Raw genomic sequence first — 19,688 nt, 5'->3', positions numbered from 1 at the left:
TTTGGCCAGCAGAGTATGCAAGCGGAGAGGAAATTCATTTTTTGCAGGACACTGACCCCATGTTACACTGGAGTAGTTTAACAAAAGGATAATTAATCAAAAATGAAATACTTGATGGTAACATAACATTCGAGAACTGGGGCAAGGTTACATTACAATGAGTTAGTGGAGCACTATCCAAAATTGATTTAACAGCTGCTTGAAGGAGAACTGAATATATCCAATCAGAATGTGCCAGTCATGACAGGTTAATTTTCGCATGAATTATGCCCAAATACATTGAATACATTATGTGTCACCTTCGTGGGTGTTTCTCTTCTGTAAAACTCACCTCTGGTCCATCCACGCTTCAAATTCTCCCCTATTCCATTCAGTCACTTCCCCAAGAATGCGCTGGCTTTATTGTAAGCATACTGGCATCTAAAAGACTCTGCATACTCACAAGCCAGCACTAGCAGCATCGGTTAGGGGGTTACCATAGCAATCAGAGTACATGCGCTGTGGTTGCTAGGCTTGGAGAGCAAATGGACTGTCAGTCGAAGGTCTCTGCTACATTGCTCATCCTCCAACCAAGGGGAAGTAATCTTTAGCAGAGAGAGATAGTATTGCTAAATCATATAAGAATGTGAATGCCAGGATAAATATGTCCCCACTAGGGTGCTCCAGGAAGGGAAGGAAAAAATCCCCAAAACACACAGACACAAAAGAGAGCCTAGGCACACCAAGTAGCTTCCCAATAGGTCATGTTTATTTCAGGAACAATTACAGCAAATTTTTAACTCTTAGCATAGAGTCTTTGTCAAGTCAAGGTAGGGGGGAATGACCAGTATAGGAAGGTTACTGGGACCAAAAACGGTGTTTTCTTACATTACGTTGTCATAGAACAGATGGTCAGGTTTGCTATAAACCCGAACTTTGCAGTGAAAAAAAACAATTAGCCATTCACAGCAAGCTATTCACACCATACTGTTGCAAATTTAAAACCAAAAGGAAAAGAGTTAGGTTAAACTAGCCAAGCGATGATTTAGCTCCGTCGAAATTTTCCAGAACAGCTATTTTTCCCTAGAACTTGCTATTATTGAATAAACCCAATAATTTATTTTTTTAGGAATTATGTAACAGCAGTAGCTATCAGAGTTACCTCTGTAATGGATTCATTGTTGGTGACCCACAAAGAGAGAAATACATACTAATTTCCATTAGTTTCCAATGTTCTGCAGTTAATTGTTCTTTTATAAATTAGATGATGCAAATAACAATGCACATAAAAGTTAAGTTAGCTTAATTATGACCTTTGGTAAATCAAATATGCCTACTCTAACCACATGTCAAACTAGTCATTGCACTAAATTAACATTTAAAGTTAGTCTTCCAATACAAGTGTAAGCTCAAAATCTTAAAAATCATCTTCTCTAGGACGAGATATTTTAGCTTCGTACTAGGCAATTCTGACACTCTAGGACAAGCATGTCAAACTCGCGGCCTGCACATGCTTGATGTTAAAGCAGAGTAGGCATCTGCATTCCCCACATTGCAGGTGCCTACTCTGCTAAAAGGTACCCGGCCGGGGAGGAGGGCCAGCGAGGGAGCTTATTGTTCCTGCTCCTCACTGCTCCCTGCACGCGCCGTCTGTATTGAAGCCGGACGCCGGAATATGATGTCATATTCCAGCACCCGGCATCACTAAACTGTGCGCGAGGGAGCAGTAAAGAGCCGATAGAAGATCCCCTTTGGACCCCATGGAGAAGCCCCACATCAGCTCCCAAAGGTAGGGAGCAATAAAGAAAATTGTGAGTGTGCATGTGTGTGAGGCTGTCTGTGAGTGTGTGTGTGTGTGTGTGTATCTGTTTGAGTATGTCTGTCAGTGTCAGTGAGTGTGTGTTTGTGTTGGTCAGTGTTGCATTAGCTGCGACTAGACAGTGGAGTACCTGGAGGCACGCCACATCACATTCCACTCCACAGGGTTTCAATAAGTAGCGGGAGGATCAGATTTGGCACAGGGTGCGGACGGTGCCATTTGGGGTATACCAGAGGCTGGTGTCGCATACTGGCAGCGGCAATGTGAGTGGAGTCTGCTTGTTGGCTAGAGGGGGTGCTGGGATTTAGTAGAGGGGGAGGACAGGGATTTAGTAGAGGGGGGTGCTGTATTTTTTTTATATACTGTACTTTTCAAAAGAAACCTACGTTTCTATGAAAAATTACGTTTGTTTTTTTTTGCGGCCCACAAACTTAAACCTTATTTATCTGGCTCGTGCTAGACTTTGAGTTTGACATGCTTGCTCTAGCATGAATAGTGTGACCTTGTATCAGCTAAACTTACTGCAAATATTTACATGCCTTTTCACTACCATGAAAATATGTATCAGAGAAAGGAAAATTACAGAGTAAGAAAATTGAACACAGGGAATTAACTAGTTCATAATAGGATTAACCTGTTCATATTCTAATGTCCCTAACAGCTCCATTTATCTTTTGAAAACAAAAAGATAGATAATTCTGCCAAGATTACCTTACAGTGCACAAGAAAAAAAAATGTAAGGGCATAACAAACAGAAGGAAAATAATGTGAAGCAGAAAAGAACACAAAGGGAGAATGTGGCTTTTATCATTTTGCATATGGTTCAGACAATTAAGTATTATGTGAGTTGGAGTGTCTATACAACATATCTAGTTGCTACTGATAAACCCACCCCCCTCCCCCCACCTTCCCCACAGGAGGTGCAGGGAGAGGCTGGAGCAGAGAAAATGGGTCAGAATAAATAAATAAATAAATAAAACACCAAAAAAAAAGAAAAAAAAAATTGAAATAACAGCAACTATAAGAATTACAAACATTTTCCGAATATGAGGGATACAATTTATGGAATCCTGAATGAGCAGGAGTCAAATACCAGCAGGACAAGAGCTTGTAGGAAAGTTCAACATGATTTGTGCAACGGGAAATAGTAGTTGTAAATGACAAGATGGATTGCCAATTTAGATTGTCCACCGGCATTCAAAGGAGGGTGCCTTACTGTACATGGAATCCATGTTTGCTAGCAGACAGAGATAAATTTTCAGCCATTAGGAGCCTGTCTAATCAATGTTGCTAAAGAAGCGATGGTTTTAGAGTAAGGATCCGGATGAAGTGAGTTTAGGCAACATCAGATGTGTTGACATTTATAAAAGTCCCTACGGGACTTGAAATTTAGAGTGTAAAGCAAGAGAGGGTAGTATCTGGTCACTATCCAACAATTGTTCAATAGTAACAAGGTAATTGTTAAGCCATACAGAATTATTCAAATCCGTTATAATGGTTTCTAAAGTTGAGAAGCGTACCATCCTAAATATTGGTCTCACGATTGGTATTCCCTGCTTAACATGTAGCCAGATTTTAGACATTGGATGGGGACCAAACAAAGGGAGACACTTTCCACTTTTTTTTTTGTGTAGCCATTTCCAAACTTGGTCGCTCATTGAGTGTATATAATTATTCACACTCTCCCAGTAAGTGTCATGGAAAGGGGAGAGGTAGAGTTCTGAAAAGGTAAAGAAATGTTGGCAGTGCCATTATTTTAAACAAAGCACGTCAACCTAACCATGATCATTTTTCCACTACTCTGGTTTCTAGACATGTTGCAGGCTTAAAAAAAAGTGTTTAAGAATGGTAGATTCATGAACAGCCTAATTCCCAAGTAAAGTATATAGGACGTTCTCCAGTCAAACTTGCATTTTGTTTTTAAAGAGGAAATCTTTTGGCCTGTCATGCTTTAGCTTGATATTTTTTAGAAGTGACTCTTTGTAGTGATTCACTCTATTTTGTAGTATGTCGGGAGAAGTCCCTATAAAAAGTAAGCTGGGAACCATTAATGGCAACAGATGGAGAGCTTCTGGTGACCCCCATAAGGATACTCCTGTCAGTCCCATACAAAGCAGAGCATATTATCCTGTGGGCATCTTCTTGGTGCCTTCTTGTCCTTAGGAAGCGGATAGCAGGAGTCTATCGCAGTTTGCTTAGCTTGTCAGCATAGAAGAAAGGAGCCGCCTGATGCAATGAGGGAGTTTCTCATTAATTGTTGTCTCAGGGATCTCTTTGACCCTCACATTATGGGCTTTTGCCCCATCCTCCACACTAGCCAGTTGAGCAGACAATTCTGCATACAGCTTATGTAGGATGCAAATGGCTGTTTTGTTTTTTTCTAGCGCCACCCGAACACTCCCCACATCCTCCTTCATAGCCACTATATTGCTGGTTAACATAGATATCTCCAACCTGACCACCACTATGTCTTCTCGAAACATGGCTAGGATATCCTGAAGCAGGGCCTTAATGTTTGCTTTGGTTGAATGGGTGTTGTCTTCCCGCATCAGTGACTGCTTCTGGGCCACACATAGCTGAAAAGAGGCTGATGGTTCTGCAGGCAGATTGTCTACGTCCGATGTGGATTAGCCCTTCTTGAGTGTCATTTTGGAGAACTTGGGCCTCTAGGACTGGTTCCTACAGAAAACGATATGTAGGGACCTGGAGCCGGGATCCGCCCAGTATTTTTTAGATCCTGCATCAGATGTCTCATGTTATCTGTGGAGTCTTATAAGGCGGTCATTGAGAGAGTAGGCTCCACAAAGTGCTCCTTCACACTTGGTGGAGTAGAGGAAGGAGAACAGACATTGCTCTGTGAGGCAAATGTTGGAGCTCCAGGACAAGGAAATCATGTAGCTTCATCTGAGACTTCTCCCCATTGGTCCCTGCCATCATTGCTCATAAAATATACAAATATTCATCTATTCTAGCCATTGTGGAAGCGGTGCAGAGGACTAACTTGAGGGCAGCTGCTTAGTTAGGAAATGTGCATTGCATGCTACGTCCCACTCCTTTTTTTGCCTTGTTTTGGCATTACATTCTATAGATCTATTTGGGAAAAAGAAAAAACCTCTTGTGCCATTTTCAAAAACCATTTTAGAAGCACAAAAACTTTATTATAGTGTGATCAAAAACTAACAAGTATGTTAAAAAAAAATCGTATTTTATAAAATCATTTACAGATATCTGTCTGGCTTTTCTGTGAGACAGGCTTGATAGACATTGGCAATCAGTAGCCAGGTCTGGTTTCTCTGAGAGGATTATTTTTGTAAATGTGTGACATACTGCAGAAAAAAATAAAATTAAGTATTCAAAACACAAGTATATACAGAAAGAAAGTGGGACTGAGTGTGGTAGCACTAAAAGCTACAAACCACCTGAGTGGAAACCCCTTACACCACTCAAAATAATTCAAACATAAAATACATACAAGGTAATAGGTGGATCACACTTCTGAATGTCTGTAAAATATATAAAACAATAAAGTGAAATATATTCTGTACAATTGTATCATTTGAAATGGAGATCAGGTACTCACAAGCCTAGAGCCAAATCGCAACATATGGCTCTCATGGATGGCGCTGTGGGACTTTTACTCAGGATGTCCCTTTCCTGTTTCCAGGTGACCTTGTGGTTGCTCAAGCTGAATATGAATATAAGTTCCACAGATAGGGTGGTATCTTCCAAGGGTAAAACTTTATTGCTCCACAATTGGAGTAAAAGTAAAAAAAAAAAAAAAAAATTTTAAAAGAATTCAAATGAACACAAATAAATAATAAGAAAGAAATTAAAACAGCAATCTAAGACTTTCAAGTAAGTCCTGCCAATTGGCAATAAAAGTCCAGGATAAATCCAAATAGACCGAAACGCGTTTCGCCCCGTACCTGGTGCTTTTTCAATCGGTATCTGAAGTTTTCTTGTCCCTCGGTGTCTTCTTAATCCTCTTGTTCACTTTACTTCCGGGTTCCGGCTATCGCACGTTTGGAACACAGCGTGCATTGCGAAGCCGCCAGCATGCGTTCCACTTCCGGGTGGCGCCGTCTGTGTCAGATGACGTCACTGGAACGCATGCCGGACCGGTCGGGTGTTCCATTACAGAATTAGTGTGCATAAAGGCTTTTTTGGATGTGGGACCTGTTTGGCGTGTAGGACTACTAAGAATAAAAAAACACATCTAATTAACATCAAAGATTATATTAATAAGGAATTTACCATCAGAGAACAACTAACATGTTTTTCCAAAGGAGTAATTTATGTGTTGAAATGTCCTTGTGGTCTACTTTATATAGGTAGAACCATAAGATGTCTACACATAAGAATCTCCGAACACAATATCAAAAAGGGACTAGAGACACATAGTGTATCCAATCATTTTAGAACTCACCACAACCAAAATGCCGATAGTTTATTATTTTGTCCATTAAAACTTGTAAAGAAAGATTGGAGAGGAGGGGATTTTAATAAGAAAATTGGAATAGAAGAAATGAAATTCATTTACAATTTTAATACCCTCATACCCCATGGGCTAAACTCAGATTTTGAGGTTTGCCATTTCTTTTAATATAATGTTAATTAGTTTTATTAATAATACCCCTGGACCAAAAAATACTTTATAATATTTTACTGTATTTTAATATTTTATTATCTTTGAGAGCTATTCGCAACTTCCTTTGGCACATAGTAGCACTTTAAATGAAATAAGTCAGTTTGGTGATTTTTTCCCTCTTGTCTCAAAATAAGATTGGTCACTTTAAATAGTTTTTAAAAAAGAAAAAGTATATGCCTCAATAAAACCTTGAGAGGAAGATTAAATAAAATATGAAATATTGAGAGTAAAAATCCGATTTAATCAAAGAGGGAAAATACCATAATCTGATGTTCCAGTAAAAAGTCATTAATTAGAATATATTTAGTAAATGTATTTGAATTGGCATATATATGCACACTAATTCTGTAATGGAACGCACGACTGGTCCGGCATGCGTTCCAGTGACGTCATCTGACACAGATGGCGCCACCCGTAAGTGGAACGCATGCCGGCGGCTTTGGAACGCACGCTGCGTTCCAAACGTGCGATAGCCGGAACCCCGAAGTAAAGTGAACGAGAGGATTAAGAAGACGCCGAGGCACAAGAAAACTTCAGATACCGATTGAAAAAGCCCCAGGTACGGGGCGAAACTCGTTTCGGTCTATTTGGATTTATCCTGGACTTTTATTGCCAATTGGCAGGACTTACTTGAAAGTCTTCGATTGCTGTTTTAATTTCTTTCTTATTATTTATTTGTGTTCATTTGAATTCTTTTTAAAAAAAAGTTTTTTGTTTTTTTACTTTTCACTCCATATTGTGGAGCAATAAAGTTTTACCCTTGGAAGATACCACCCTATCTGTGGAACTTATATTCATATTCAGCTGGAGCAACCACAAGGTCACCTGGAAACAGGAAAGGGACATCCTGAGTAAAAGTCCCACAGCGCCATCCATGAGAGCCATATGTTGCGATTTGGCTCTAGGTTTGTGAGTACCTGATCTCCATTTCAAATTATACAATTTTACAGAATATATTACACTATATCAGGCATAGGCAACCTTCGGCACTCCAGATGTTTTGGACTACACCTCTGATGATGCTTTGCCAGCATTATGGGTGTAAGAGCATTATGGGGGATGTAGTCAACAACATCTGGAGTGCCGACGAAGGTTGCCTATCCCTGCACTATATTGTTTTATATATTTTACAGACATTCAGAAGTGTGATCCACCTATTACCTTGTATGTATTTTATTGTTTAAGTATTGTCTAATCACTTGCTCACCGAGTACAAAGGATGCAGGCTTTTGGATCTTTGCCAACGAACGCATGAAAAGTAACTTCTTGGAAACTTCAAACTTGGCAGCTGTCGGAGTGTCACGCAAAAAGAAATGTTCCCTAACATTGTTTCAGTTTGGCATCTGTCCCTTGTGCCACCGTTTCTTGGAAAATACTAATGAGCAAAAATACACTCTACTCACGTTAGTGGATCCTAAACAGTGATCAAAACAAAGTACAAGTGACACACAGCTAAGAAAACAACATTACAGAGGAACTTGTCCATGTAACTATGAAACTGGTCAAAACATTTAAGGGGTTTCAAAATACAAATGGCAGACCGGATACCTCTTCATGACAGTATTATGGTTACCTATTAGCCGAGGGTTATGTATTTCTATTTTCATGTAATTTTACATGGATAACACTGTACAAATATTATTAACAAATGTAGGTATGTATGAAAGGATTATGAACTATGAGGCCTCTGGCAAAGGTGAAAGGATTAAAAATGTAATTTGTGGCTAGAGTTGTTTTTCTCTTCTGTATGCATGTGTTTTAAGCTGTGAGTGTACATGAAAGACATGCACACGTTGTGACAATGTCAATGTGCTAATCAGCTGTACTGTTGCATAGCATGCAGGGCCACATTCAAAGAGTATGGATGACGGTATATCTTCAGAAGGAAGATGCCTCTAAACAGGTTGACAAAATCGTGAGCAAATAAAAAAACAAACAAACAAAAAAAAAAACCGCTTACTCAGAGCCTGTATGCACTCTCCCTTGTTGAATCTCAATTGCAATAACATTACATATTCATCTTTTATACAACCACATAACCAGTCAACACAGGCACAGACTGACCATCTTTAAACTGTGCAAATGTCTGGTGGGTCACAACCTCGCCAAAGAGAGCAACTACAACACTCCAAAAAAATACATTTAAAAAAAATAAAAATAATAAAAGATAAAAAACACACACACACACACACACACACACAACAAAAAGAGGTCACCCATTGAGACTTAAAGAAAGGCGATTTTAGTTACAGCAGAAAAAAGGGAGGGGGGGGGAGTTCGTTACACTGAAAACAGAGATGAGGGTGTATTAGTTAATAGAGACCAGGTGATGGCAGACATTTTAAACTTTAAATAACTTTGTCCTCAGCATATATTAAAGTGGAACCTATGGCAAGAAACTTGCAGAAAAATTGTAATTGTATGACTCAAGATGAGGTGCTGCAGCAACTAAATAAAGTTAATGTAAACAAAGCTCCAGGGACTGACTGAATTCACACTTAAGGAGCCAAGTGTGGAAATAAGTGAACCTCTGGTTTTCATTTTTCAGGATTCTTTTCTTTCAGGAATTGTACCAGATGATTGGAGGAAGGCAGATGTGGTCATAGGCGTGCGCAGCCTATTGCATTAGGGTGTGCACCCTAAAGCACAAACACACGCCGCATGTATATGTGTGTGTGTGTGTATATATATATATATATATATATATATATATATATATATATTATATACATATACACACATATACACACACATACATACACTGCTGTGTGTGTGTGTGCTGTTAGTGTGCTGCATGAGGGTGCTGTGTGTGTGTGTGCTGTTAGTGTGTTTTATGGGTGAGGGTCTTTGTGTGTGTGTGCTTGTGAGGGTGCTGTTTGTGTGTGAGGGTGTTTGCATGTGTGTGTGTGTGTGTGTGTGTTTGTCCTTTGAGGGTGCTGTGTGTGTGAGTGTCGTGTATTTGTGAGGGTGCTGTTTGTGAGTGTGTGTTTGTGAGGGTGCTGTTAGTGTGCTGTGTGTGAGGGTGTTGTGTGTTTGTAAAGGTGCTGTGTGTGTTTGTGAGGGTGCAGTTAGTGTACTGTGTGTGTGAGCATGCTGTGTGTGTGAGGGTGCTGTGTGTGTGCTGTATGTGTGTGTGCTGCATGTTTGGAGGGATTGTGGAGGTGGGGGCAGATTAGTAAATATCCCCCTTCCCTTCTGACCTTATGTAGGGAGGGGGGATTCTTGCTGCCATGTGCCATCCCTGGTGGTCCAGTGGAGAGTGAACTCTAGCCTGCGGGGCTAGAGTTAACTCTCGTAAGATCTGAGCGTTGCCGTGGCAACGCTCAGATATCGCGAGAGGAACCTGGTGGAGCTGCTGTCTAGAGCTCCCCGGGTCCTCTCCTGCCTCCTTCTATGCTGCTGTGGGCTGGTGAGGTAGATCTTTGATCTCCCCGCAGGCCCATGGAGGCTTAGAGCAGAGCCGGCACTCAGCGCCGGCTCTGCGTGAGCCGACAGGGGAGATCCCCCCCCAAAAATAATATACACTCGTGTGTGTGTGTGTGTGTATATATATATGTTAGAACAAGAGAGTGCGGTTTGTTTATTTAATTGCGGAGTATGTAGTAACATGCTAAGCTTCTGCGCCTTAACTGTATGTGTACATAAAGAGAGTTAAGCATGCTGGTTAAGCCTAGTGTAATCATTGTCTTGTAGTCTACCTGATAGTTAACCGTTATGCAGCAAGCATATACCATCTTGCTAGAAGGTCTAGGCTTCTGTTACCAGAAGCAAAACGGAAACTTTAAAACAGTTGAATGGCACGCCTAGGCAAAGTAACTATTCCCTCTCGGACTTATATGCTAGTCTGAGTAAATATGTCTTGCAAACTGACAACAGGATTAAGCAATACGATACAGGTGTGCATGTGTAAGTATGTGTTCCATGTTTGATCTACGTACGTAACGACTTTAAACAGCTGTTGAGGTAAAAGTTAAATCCAAGTCGAGTTGTATAGCCAATACAGTTAAAGACATGCTATATATGAGTATGGTAAATGTACACATGGCATAAACAGTAACGAATAGTCTCAATTCCACTGCATTAGTTTAAGCGAACAGACTTATTACCACCTTAGAACCCGTGTGCTGCGCTTTGTTTGGGGTATCAATGAGTCCTTTTTACGCAGGATTACGTTTCATGCTTGTTTTACGTTGGAAACGGTATTCTAGTGGGACTGCGAGGCAGAGAGTCTAATCAGCCAATACCCCTGCTGGGAAAGATGGTACAGTCAGCCAAGAAAGTCCACAGGGGGCAGCAGGATGCGGGTATGTGACGGCCGTTCTCCAGCCCCAGGTCGGTAAGAAGGCCTGCACATGTGGTCCACTGACTGTCGATGAGGCGGGGTCAACCCTTTGTCAGACGCCATGGGGAGCTTGTGTGTTCTGCCGCCGCCAGTGGCGGGCAAGCCTCCGGCGGTGTGGTCGGTGCCTAGGAGCAGGGCCGGACTGGCCCACCGGGATACCGGGAAATTTCCCGGTGGGCCGTCGGCACCTGGGGCCGGGGAGAAATGTGGGTGTCCTGCGGCTGGATGGCGGCCGCAGGGGAAGCTCTCCTTGCGGCCGCAGGGGAAGCTCTTCTGGCGGCCGCTGGGGGAGCAGGCTGTTCTGTCTCTGCTCCCCCTCCCTCGCGCGCTAGAAAGAGACCGGCGCCGGAATATGACGTCATATTCCGGCCCCGGTCTCATTAAGCTGCGCGCGAGGGAGGGGGAGCAGAGACAGAACAGCCTGCTCCCCCAGCGGCCGCCAGAAGAGCTTCCCCTGCGGCCGCAAGGAGAGCTTCAGGAAGGCTGGCTGGGCTGGAAGGTGAGCAGGGGAGGGGAGGGGGTGGGGGAGTAACAAAGGTCACAGGAAGGGGAGGGTGGGGGGTAACAAAGGGCACAGGAGGGGAGGGGGGGTAACAAAGGGCACAGGAGGGGAGGGGGGGTTACAAAGGGCACAGGAGGGGAGGGGGGTAACAAAGGGCACAGGAGGGGAGGGGAGGGGGTGGGGGGTAACAAAGGGCACAGGAGGGGAGGGGAGGGGAGGGGGTGGGGGGGTAACAAAGGTCACAGGAGGGGAGGGGATGGGGTGGGGGGGTAACCAAGGTCACAGGAAGGGGAGGGTGGGGGGTAACAAAGGGCACAGGAGGGGAGGGGGGTAACAAAGGGCACAGGAGGGGAGGGGGCAAAGAGGTCACAGGAAGGGGAGGGGGGTAACAAAGGGCACAGGAGGGGAGGGGGCTAAGAGGTCACAGGAAGGGGAGGGGGGGTAACAAAGGGCACAGGAGGGGAGGGGGCTAAGAGGTCACAGGAAGGGGAGGTGGCTAAAGAGGGCACGGGAGGGGGCTAAAGAGGGCACAGGAAGGGAGGGTGCTACATAAGGGCACAGGAGGGGAAGGGGCTAAAAAGCACACAGGAGGACAGGGGGCAAAATAGGGCACAGAAGGGGAGGGGCACCTATCAGTCTGCCCACCCACCCACACAGGTAACAACAAGTATGTATGTCAGTGGGAGTGTGTCTGTCTGTGTCATGCTGTGTGTGTGTCTGTCTGTGTCATGCTGTGTGTGTGTCTGTCTGTGTCATGCTGTGTGTGTGTCTGTCTGTGTCACGCTGTGTGTGTTTCTGTGTCATGCTGTGTGTGTGTGTGTGTCATGCTGTGTGTGTGTCTGTGTCATGCTGTGTGTGTGTCTGTGTCATGCTGTGTGTGTGTCTGTGTCATGGTGTGTGTGTCTGTGTCGTGTGTGTGTCTCTGTGTCACTGTGTGTCTGTGTCATGGTGTGTGTATGTCTGTCATGGTGTGTGTGTGTCAGTCGTAGTGTCTGTGTGTGTTTGTAAAAATAGTGTTTTACTCACTTTTTTTTTTCCAACGTCATGCTGGTCTCTGCCTCTATGACTGAGATCATCAAGCTTGATGATCTCAGCCAATCCGCACTGACACAGGAAGCGCCTCTAGTGACCGTCTGAGTGTCTGTCACTAGAGGTGTCACTAGGAAGCAATGTAAACACTGCCTTTTCTCTGAAAAGTCAGTGTTTACAGTGTTTACATTGTGTTTACATTCAAAAGCATGCAGGGACAGGCTATAGACACCAGAACCACTACATTAAGCTGTGTGTGTGTGCGCCTGCTAGTGAGTTTGCTTGCTTACATGTGTGTGTGTGTCTGCTAGTGAGTGAGCTTGTGTTTTTATGTCAATGAGCTTGTGTATATTAGTGAAATTGTTTGTCTATGAGGCTGTGTATCAATGAGCTTGTGTGTGTCAGTGAGATTGTCTGTGTCTGCATGTGAGTATGCTTACTGTATAATTAAATGTTTTACTCTGAAAGGACCAATATATTATATTAGAAAAAGCAATATATATATATATATATATATATATATATATATATATATATATATATATATATATATATATATATATATATATATATGTGTGTGTGTGTGTATATATATAATTACTCAATCATCTGGGGTGGCAAGCCTTACATATTACATGCGACAATATATGGCGCAATGACTTATGGGGCTGGCATAGATTTTTTTTTCCCAGGGCTGCTTTGTATCCCCAGTCCGGCCCTGCCTAGGAGTTTGACTCAGTGTGGTCTTCGGCCTGGGAAGGCGTTGTGGACAGCCAATGGTAGTTGCCTCTGTGAGGTAATAGAGGCTCTGGGTGATCTGTGGTGTCATGCGGGTGCTGCTCTTCTGCCGCTGTGGGGGAAGCTTTGGGCACAAAATCAGGCCTCTAAGGCTTGCTGGAAACCTGCAGACGAAGCCAGGTGTCACGGCTTGAAAGTGTGTAACAGTCCCTGTGCAGGGTCGCAGTGGTGCCCTTCTTGCTGCTCTGTTCTGGCGCGTCTTGCGCAGCCGCCATGTTGGGGCTCGTTTTACTGCAGGATCTGTGTTTGTTTGGTCAGGCAGTCACTTGTGTGATAGTTCGGCAGCTGGGTGCATCTGGGCCGGGTGGTGCATCCTTTCCTCCAGTTTACGCCAGAAATCTTGGAAGATTCTCTCCAGCCTAGCCACGTATTCTTGCTTGTTCTCTATGTCCCCGGGGATCCACGTGGCGTTTGCCATCTTAGGTTGGTCGATGTCTATAAATATTGTTTTTCATTATATGCAGTTCCTCTGCCTGGATTGGATCAGCATGATTGACAAATTGACTGCAATCTTGCAATCCAGCCGATCACGGTTATCACGATCACATGACTTGGATCTGTGGGATTGGCTGCAGGAAGATTGACTTGATTGTCAGGTAGCTCCCCCTGATCCTATCCAGTGAGAAGGGCAATTAGAGAGGCTGCATGGAGGCCCCGATCACAGTCCTAACCATGTTAAAGCCCTCCTTTTGAAGGACGGTAGAGAATGCCCTAATGTTGGGAAGGGGTTAAGTTGAAGTGGTTCTGGTGCTTTGAGTGTACCCAGAAAGGATTAATCAGATATGCAGTTCAGCCATCAGAGGTAGTTCCACTAATCAGAAAGGATGAGTAGAAATGCTGAATAAGAAGAGCAGTCGATGCCACAAGCTGCTCTCAATTTATCGATAACTACTTTGAATTCAATGCTTCTCTGGGAGAAGCATAGCAGGCGCAGTTTGGCAATCGCCATTAGTGCAACTTACTACTCAATGTATCTCTATGAGAAGCAAATTGGCCAGGAGATCACCGGTACTGCAGCAAAGGACAATTTAACTTCAGATTTTAGGTAAATGAATCCTTTGTTTCCAGGTATTGGGGGCCTAGGGGATTCCTTAACATTCCAGCACTATAAATAATGCAGAAAGGTTCCTTTAATTTGTTCTGTTGCTCGTGGTGTCCTTTTAAATAACGTTACTCAAGATAAGAGCACTTACACGATCACCATTATGTGCTAACCAATAATGGCAGAGATGAAGGAATCCTAGGACCGAGACCTGCAGCGTAGTTAAGGCTGTAATTAGCAGTGGCCAGCTCTCTGAAACTTGGCACATCATACAACTTGCAGAATTATCGCTTTCACATTTTAAGGAGGTAGTGGGAATATTGTTGATACGGAAAGTTTATTTTAGTAGGAAGGAAGGGAAAACACACAGCACTGTGTACACATTGCAATTGGGGGGGCGGAGGGTTTATTAATGCATGTGATTTTGGGGAAATGACCTTCCAAACAAACCCGTTTCTAGCTAAACTCAGTAGTTCAAGAGGGTAATCTGCTGCATGCCAAGCAAAAAAAGCACTAGGTACATATGCCAAGTACTCCCTGAACAGATGATCCGTACCTTCTTGAACTTGATAGTGAATACTGCATAACAGATATTGTGGTGTGTCACAGACAAGAATTCTTAGAACTACAGTCATTTAAGGGTATTAAAAAAGCCAGGATTCCAGAAAAATAGTCTGTATTTGCTTTGTGATAACCACATTTACTGCGGGTCAACTAGAGAGAACCCCGCTCCGTACAAAGCAAACATTTATAGTAAATTTATAATAAGAGCTAATGAAAACTGTGCCATATCATTTAGTAACAACTTTTAATTGTGAGCAAATAGAGGGGAACAGCAACATAATAATTTACCTCACACACAAAATATGACCCAATGAAATGTAATTATGTAATTCACTATATGAACAAGACAAACAAATAGAAACATATTCCAAAGACCCTGCAGATGAACAGTTTAATGAGCCAGTCTGAAGCTGCAAGTAGAACCCTTCCCTCAACAAGTAGAGAATCTCCAATAAGGAGGGTCTCATTCTGGTCTACAGAGTCTATTCTTATTGACCAGTCAGCAGAGGTCTATGGGATACGTAGGAGCAGTTCCATTCCAGGAAGAGTGAAACTGCTCTGAAAACACACATTGCAGCCATACCTCGGTTGCTAGATGCTTACATACTTCCTGGTTCACTGTGCTGTGATTGGCAGAAGGAGGTGTACCGAGAGCTCTATCAAGTTGTGTATGCAGCATTCACATTAGACAGCAGGCAATGAGAATTGTGACTTGCTGACTGACCAGTCAGCAAGTCACAATTCTCATTGCCTGCTGTCTAATGTGAATGCTGCATACACAACTTGATAGAGCTCGTGACAACCCTGGGGAGACGCCTACAGATTTTTTTCAGATCACTGCTGTTCTAAGCCACACTCATAGCTGTATGCACAGTTGTGATGGTGCTTAGAGAGACCCTTTAAAAACCATATAGAGAAATGATAAAAGCAGAGAGCTACAGTCATATATTTAACAATATATATGTTAAAACACCACATATTTGAGCACATATATTGTGCATGTTTTGGTTGGGCCATTCTGTTGTAAGATATTCACAAAAACATAAGTATTGCACCGATTTAAAAACTAAGCTTTAATGAAAATGCAACCAGACGTGTGCGGTGTTTAGATCATCAATTGCAATGCCGCACCTGGACATAAGTAAAAGGTACAGTTTGATTATATAGTATGAAATACTATATATTATCCAATGGAAGAGATGAGGCCCACAACCCAAACAAAAACACACAACAAACAAAGAAAGAAGAAAACAGTTATATATAAAATATAACAAATACAGATAAGCATATTAAAACATTCAAATGATCAAAACTTACTAAACAGCACACATACTGATCTAGTGTCATATAGATATTTTGTAAAATAACTTAATGTGTAAAACTCATTTACACTCATAAGTTGAACTATATGCACAAGTACACAAAGGTATACGGATATTCTTAACAAGCTACTTTTTAGTGTTAGATTAATCCCCACATTGTATATATTGGTTTGTCTAGCAAGTATGCACTCACCGCTCTTTAGCTCGTCTTATTCCTTCCCTCTCTATTGGATCTACAGAATCTCTTAGGCCAGCAGTGTCGCTCATTATAATGGGGTAACCACCAATATTCAGAGTTGTGTCCACCACATCACGGGTAGTGCCAGGAATCGGTGAGACAATGGCAGCTGGTTTCTGGCCTTGCGATAATAAAAATAAACGGTATTATCACTGTATTATTCTTAGCCCACTACAGTAGTAGTACACACAACATCTAGAATCAAAATATAACCCCCCCCCCTTTTTTTTTTTTTTTTAAATCAACAAATACAAATAATTTAAAACAAAATTCAATATAGTGTCATGTTGCAGAATATGTAATCACAGAAATATGCACATATAAATGTAAAGCTTACATACATATCTGCGACTATGGAGAGGAGGTAAATTTAGTAATTGGGCAGTTGCAGGAGAGGTAATTTATTATCATTCGTCCCTGGAATTCATAGGGGCTACACAACTCCCCAGCAATGCAAAGATTAAATAGACTACTTTTCAATGCATTCCCAATCGTTCTAGCACAGGAGGAGATTTGCTCCTATGGCAAACTTTAGAACTTGTCAACAGTAATTTTATAGCATGACAGGAGGCTTCATATTTGCTTAAGTCTCTCTTTACTAGAACTCCACAGCAGCACATTAACAGAGAGATAAACACCAAAGACAAAAACATAAGGTATCTATATAAGGCTCCTCCTAAGCCACCATTTCCTCTTTCTTTGCTGCTCTGCATCAGTACAGGTCAGAGTACCACTGCCTCCTGCTTCTAGTGGGTGGCTTTGGGATTTAGTGTGATTCATTTATGATTGTTATGAACTATGCTTGGTTGTGAGATTTATGTGCCTTTCTGGCTCTTTTATTTTCTTTGGGGAATGTTTCCTTTACAATACTGATAGTTTTTTTCATGTGTTTATTTATACAGATTACTGATAGTTTGCCATGTGCTTATTTATACAGATTACTGACAGTTTGCCATGTGCTCATTTATACAGATTACTGACAGTTTGCCATGTGCTCATTTATACAGATTACTGACAGTTTGCCATGTGCTTATTTATACAGATTACTGACAGTTTGCCATGTGCTTATTTAAACAGATTACTGACAGTTTGCCATGTGCTTATTTATACAGATTACTGACAGTTTGCCATGTGCTTATTTATACAGATTACTGACAGTTTGCCATGTGCTTATTTATACAGATTACTGACAGTTTGCCATGTGCTTATTTATACAGATTACTGACAGTTTGCCATGTGCTTATTTATACAGATTACTGGTAGTTTGCCATGTGCTTATTTATACAGATTACTGGTAGTTTGCCATGTGGTTAGTTATACAGATTACTGGTAGTTTGCCATGTGCTTAGTTATACAGATTACTGGTAGTTTGCCATGTGGTTAGTTATACAGATTACTGGAAGTTTTGCCATGTGGTTAGTTATACAGATTACTGGAAGTTTTGTCATGTGGTTAGTTATACAGATTACTGGTAGTTTTGCCATGTGGTTAGTTATACAGATTACTGGTAGTTTTGCCATGTGGTTAGTTATACAGATTACTGGTAGTTTTGCCATGTGGTTAGTTATACAGATTACTGGTAGTTTTGCCATGTGGTTAGTTATACAGATTACTGGTAGTTTTACCATGTGGTTAGTTATACAGATTACTGGTAGTTTTGCCATGTGGTTAGTTATACAGATTACTGGTAGTTTTGCCATGTGGTTAGTTATACAGATTACTGGTAGTTTTGCCATGTGGTTAGTTATACAGGCTACTGGTAGTTTTGCCATGTGGTTAGTTATACAGACTACTGGTAGTTTTGCCATGTGGTTAGTTATACAGATTACTGGTAGTTTTGCCATGTGGTTAGTTATACAGACTACTGGTAGTTTTGCCATGTGGTTAGTTATACAGATTACTGGTAGTTTGCCATGTGGTTAGTTATACAGATTCTGGTAGTTTGCCATGTGTTTATTTCTTTGTGCCTGTTTTCTCCTTGGGAGTTTTGTTTTACCCTGTTGGCTTTATTGTTTGTTCGGTTTCCTCTGGCTTATTGGCCGTGGTGGTCGCCGAGAAGCGGTCTTCCGACCGCTCCCCGTGCCGACCGCCGGGACCGCGGAGAAAGACTCCTGCGGTCCCTCGTGTGTTGCCTTTGATTCCCGCCCACCGGCTTCGTCCGCCGAGCGGGAATCCCCGTTTTGTTCTTTACCCTGCCCGCGTCCCCACTCACTCGCTAACACTTGTCAGAGTGGGGACGGAGCAGAGATCTACTCATTTGCCGCGGGAGCCTCCGCTCCCGGTCACCCTCCCGCGTGGTCGGGCAGCGGGTGCGCGGCTCTCCTCCGAGTTTGCCGCGCGCGTCACTGCCTTATTAAAGGTACAGTGACTAGCTGGTCCGGTGTGTTTCCCCATCTCCTGGGCGGTTTGGGGGTGCGTATTTTTTGGTGACAGCTTTCTTTTCTGTCCATGTGAGGCAGCTCTGTGAGCCCTTGCATCATAAATTATGCCCCATATATGAGGGTCGCAGATTCAATCCCCCTCACCTCTCCAAGTAACTAAGAATAGACTTTAGTTTTCAAATCTTTGCATGTGTGCTTGCCCTGCATGTTTTTCTATGGACATGGTTTTACGGTTTACTGGTTTTCCTGACTTCCACATGGCACTGCGTGCCTCCTGCAGGTGTCCCTGCCTGGTGTCCTTACCCACTTTTTGAACTAGGACTGCTCTAATCAAGCCTCAGTTGCCTGATGGAGGTAGCACTGGCGTCCAAAGTGGTTGAGCATGGCACTCGTATTATGTGGCCTAATGGATTAGGCACAACCATATAAAAACTAAAGTGTTTCGCTATCTTGAAGAACCTTGCCTATAAGGACCCAGCTTCGTCTCTACCCTGCACCCTAATAGTCAAGATTCTACTACATGTCTAAAGGATCTAGGTTTCCGCCTGCATTATACCTCTGGGTCGGTACCGCCCGTACCCTTATACTGGCCTGCCTTGTCTGTGCCTTTATAATTGGCCTGCTTTGTCTGTGCCCCTTGATTGGCCTGCTTTGTCTGTGCCCCTTGATTGGCCTGCTTTGTCTGTGCCCCATGATTGGCCTGCTTTGTCTGTGCCATACTATGCATGCTATTGGTCTGGTGGCTCCATACCCTGGATAACGATTTGTTGAGCCTGCATGCATTATTACTTGCCTCTGCCAACACTAGGGGTGCTGCCCCTTTTGCCTGCTAATGATACCTGTTTTCTAGCTTCGTAGGTATCAAGTATCATAGACTCAGACTTTATGGACGCCTCTGCACAGGAGCAGAATTTGCAGGCTTTACTTAATGCGGCTGTGACCGCATCTGTTGAAATAGCCCTGGCTAGGGCCCTCCCTCAACCACATACGGACAGGGGTGTGTGTGGAACCCCTCAGTTGGCAG

General features: G+C 42.7%; 1 protein-coding gene across 2 annotated transcripts in view; it reads right to left on the bottom strand.

Moving 5' to 3' along the window:
* The window catches only part of GTPBP3 (GTP binding protein 3, mitochondrial), a 318,683-nt gene that overhangs the window by 253,782 nt on the left and 45,213 nt on the right, over positions 1 to 19,688 (bottom strand). For both annotated transcript variants that reach the window (XR_010090896.1, XM_063455364.1), the window contains exon 7: positions 16,239 to 16,404. Coding sequence is in view for 1 of the 2 variants with exons in the window: in XM_063455364.1 (XP_063311434.1) it covers positions 16,239 to 16,404 (166 nt within the window). In the remaining variant the exon portion in view is untranslated. The remainder of the gene's footprint in view (positions 1 to 16,238; positions 16,405 to 19,688) is intronic.

The sequence above is a fragment of the Pelobates fuscus genome, chromosome 5, assembly GCF_036172605.1.
Source record: "Pelobates fuscus isolate aPelFus1 chromosome 5, aPelFus1.pri, whole genome shotgun sequence".
NCBI lineage: Eukaryota > Metazoa > Chordata > Amphibia > Anura > Pelobatidae > Pelobates > Pelobates fuscus.
This window is presented reverse-complemented; position numbering and strand designations above follow the sequence as displayed.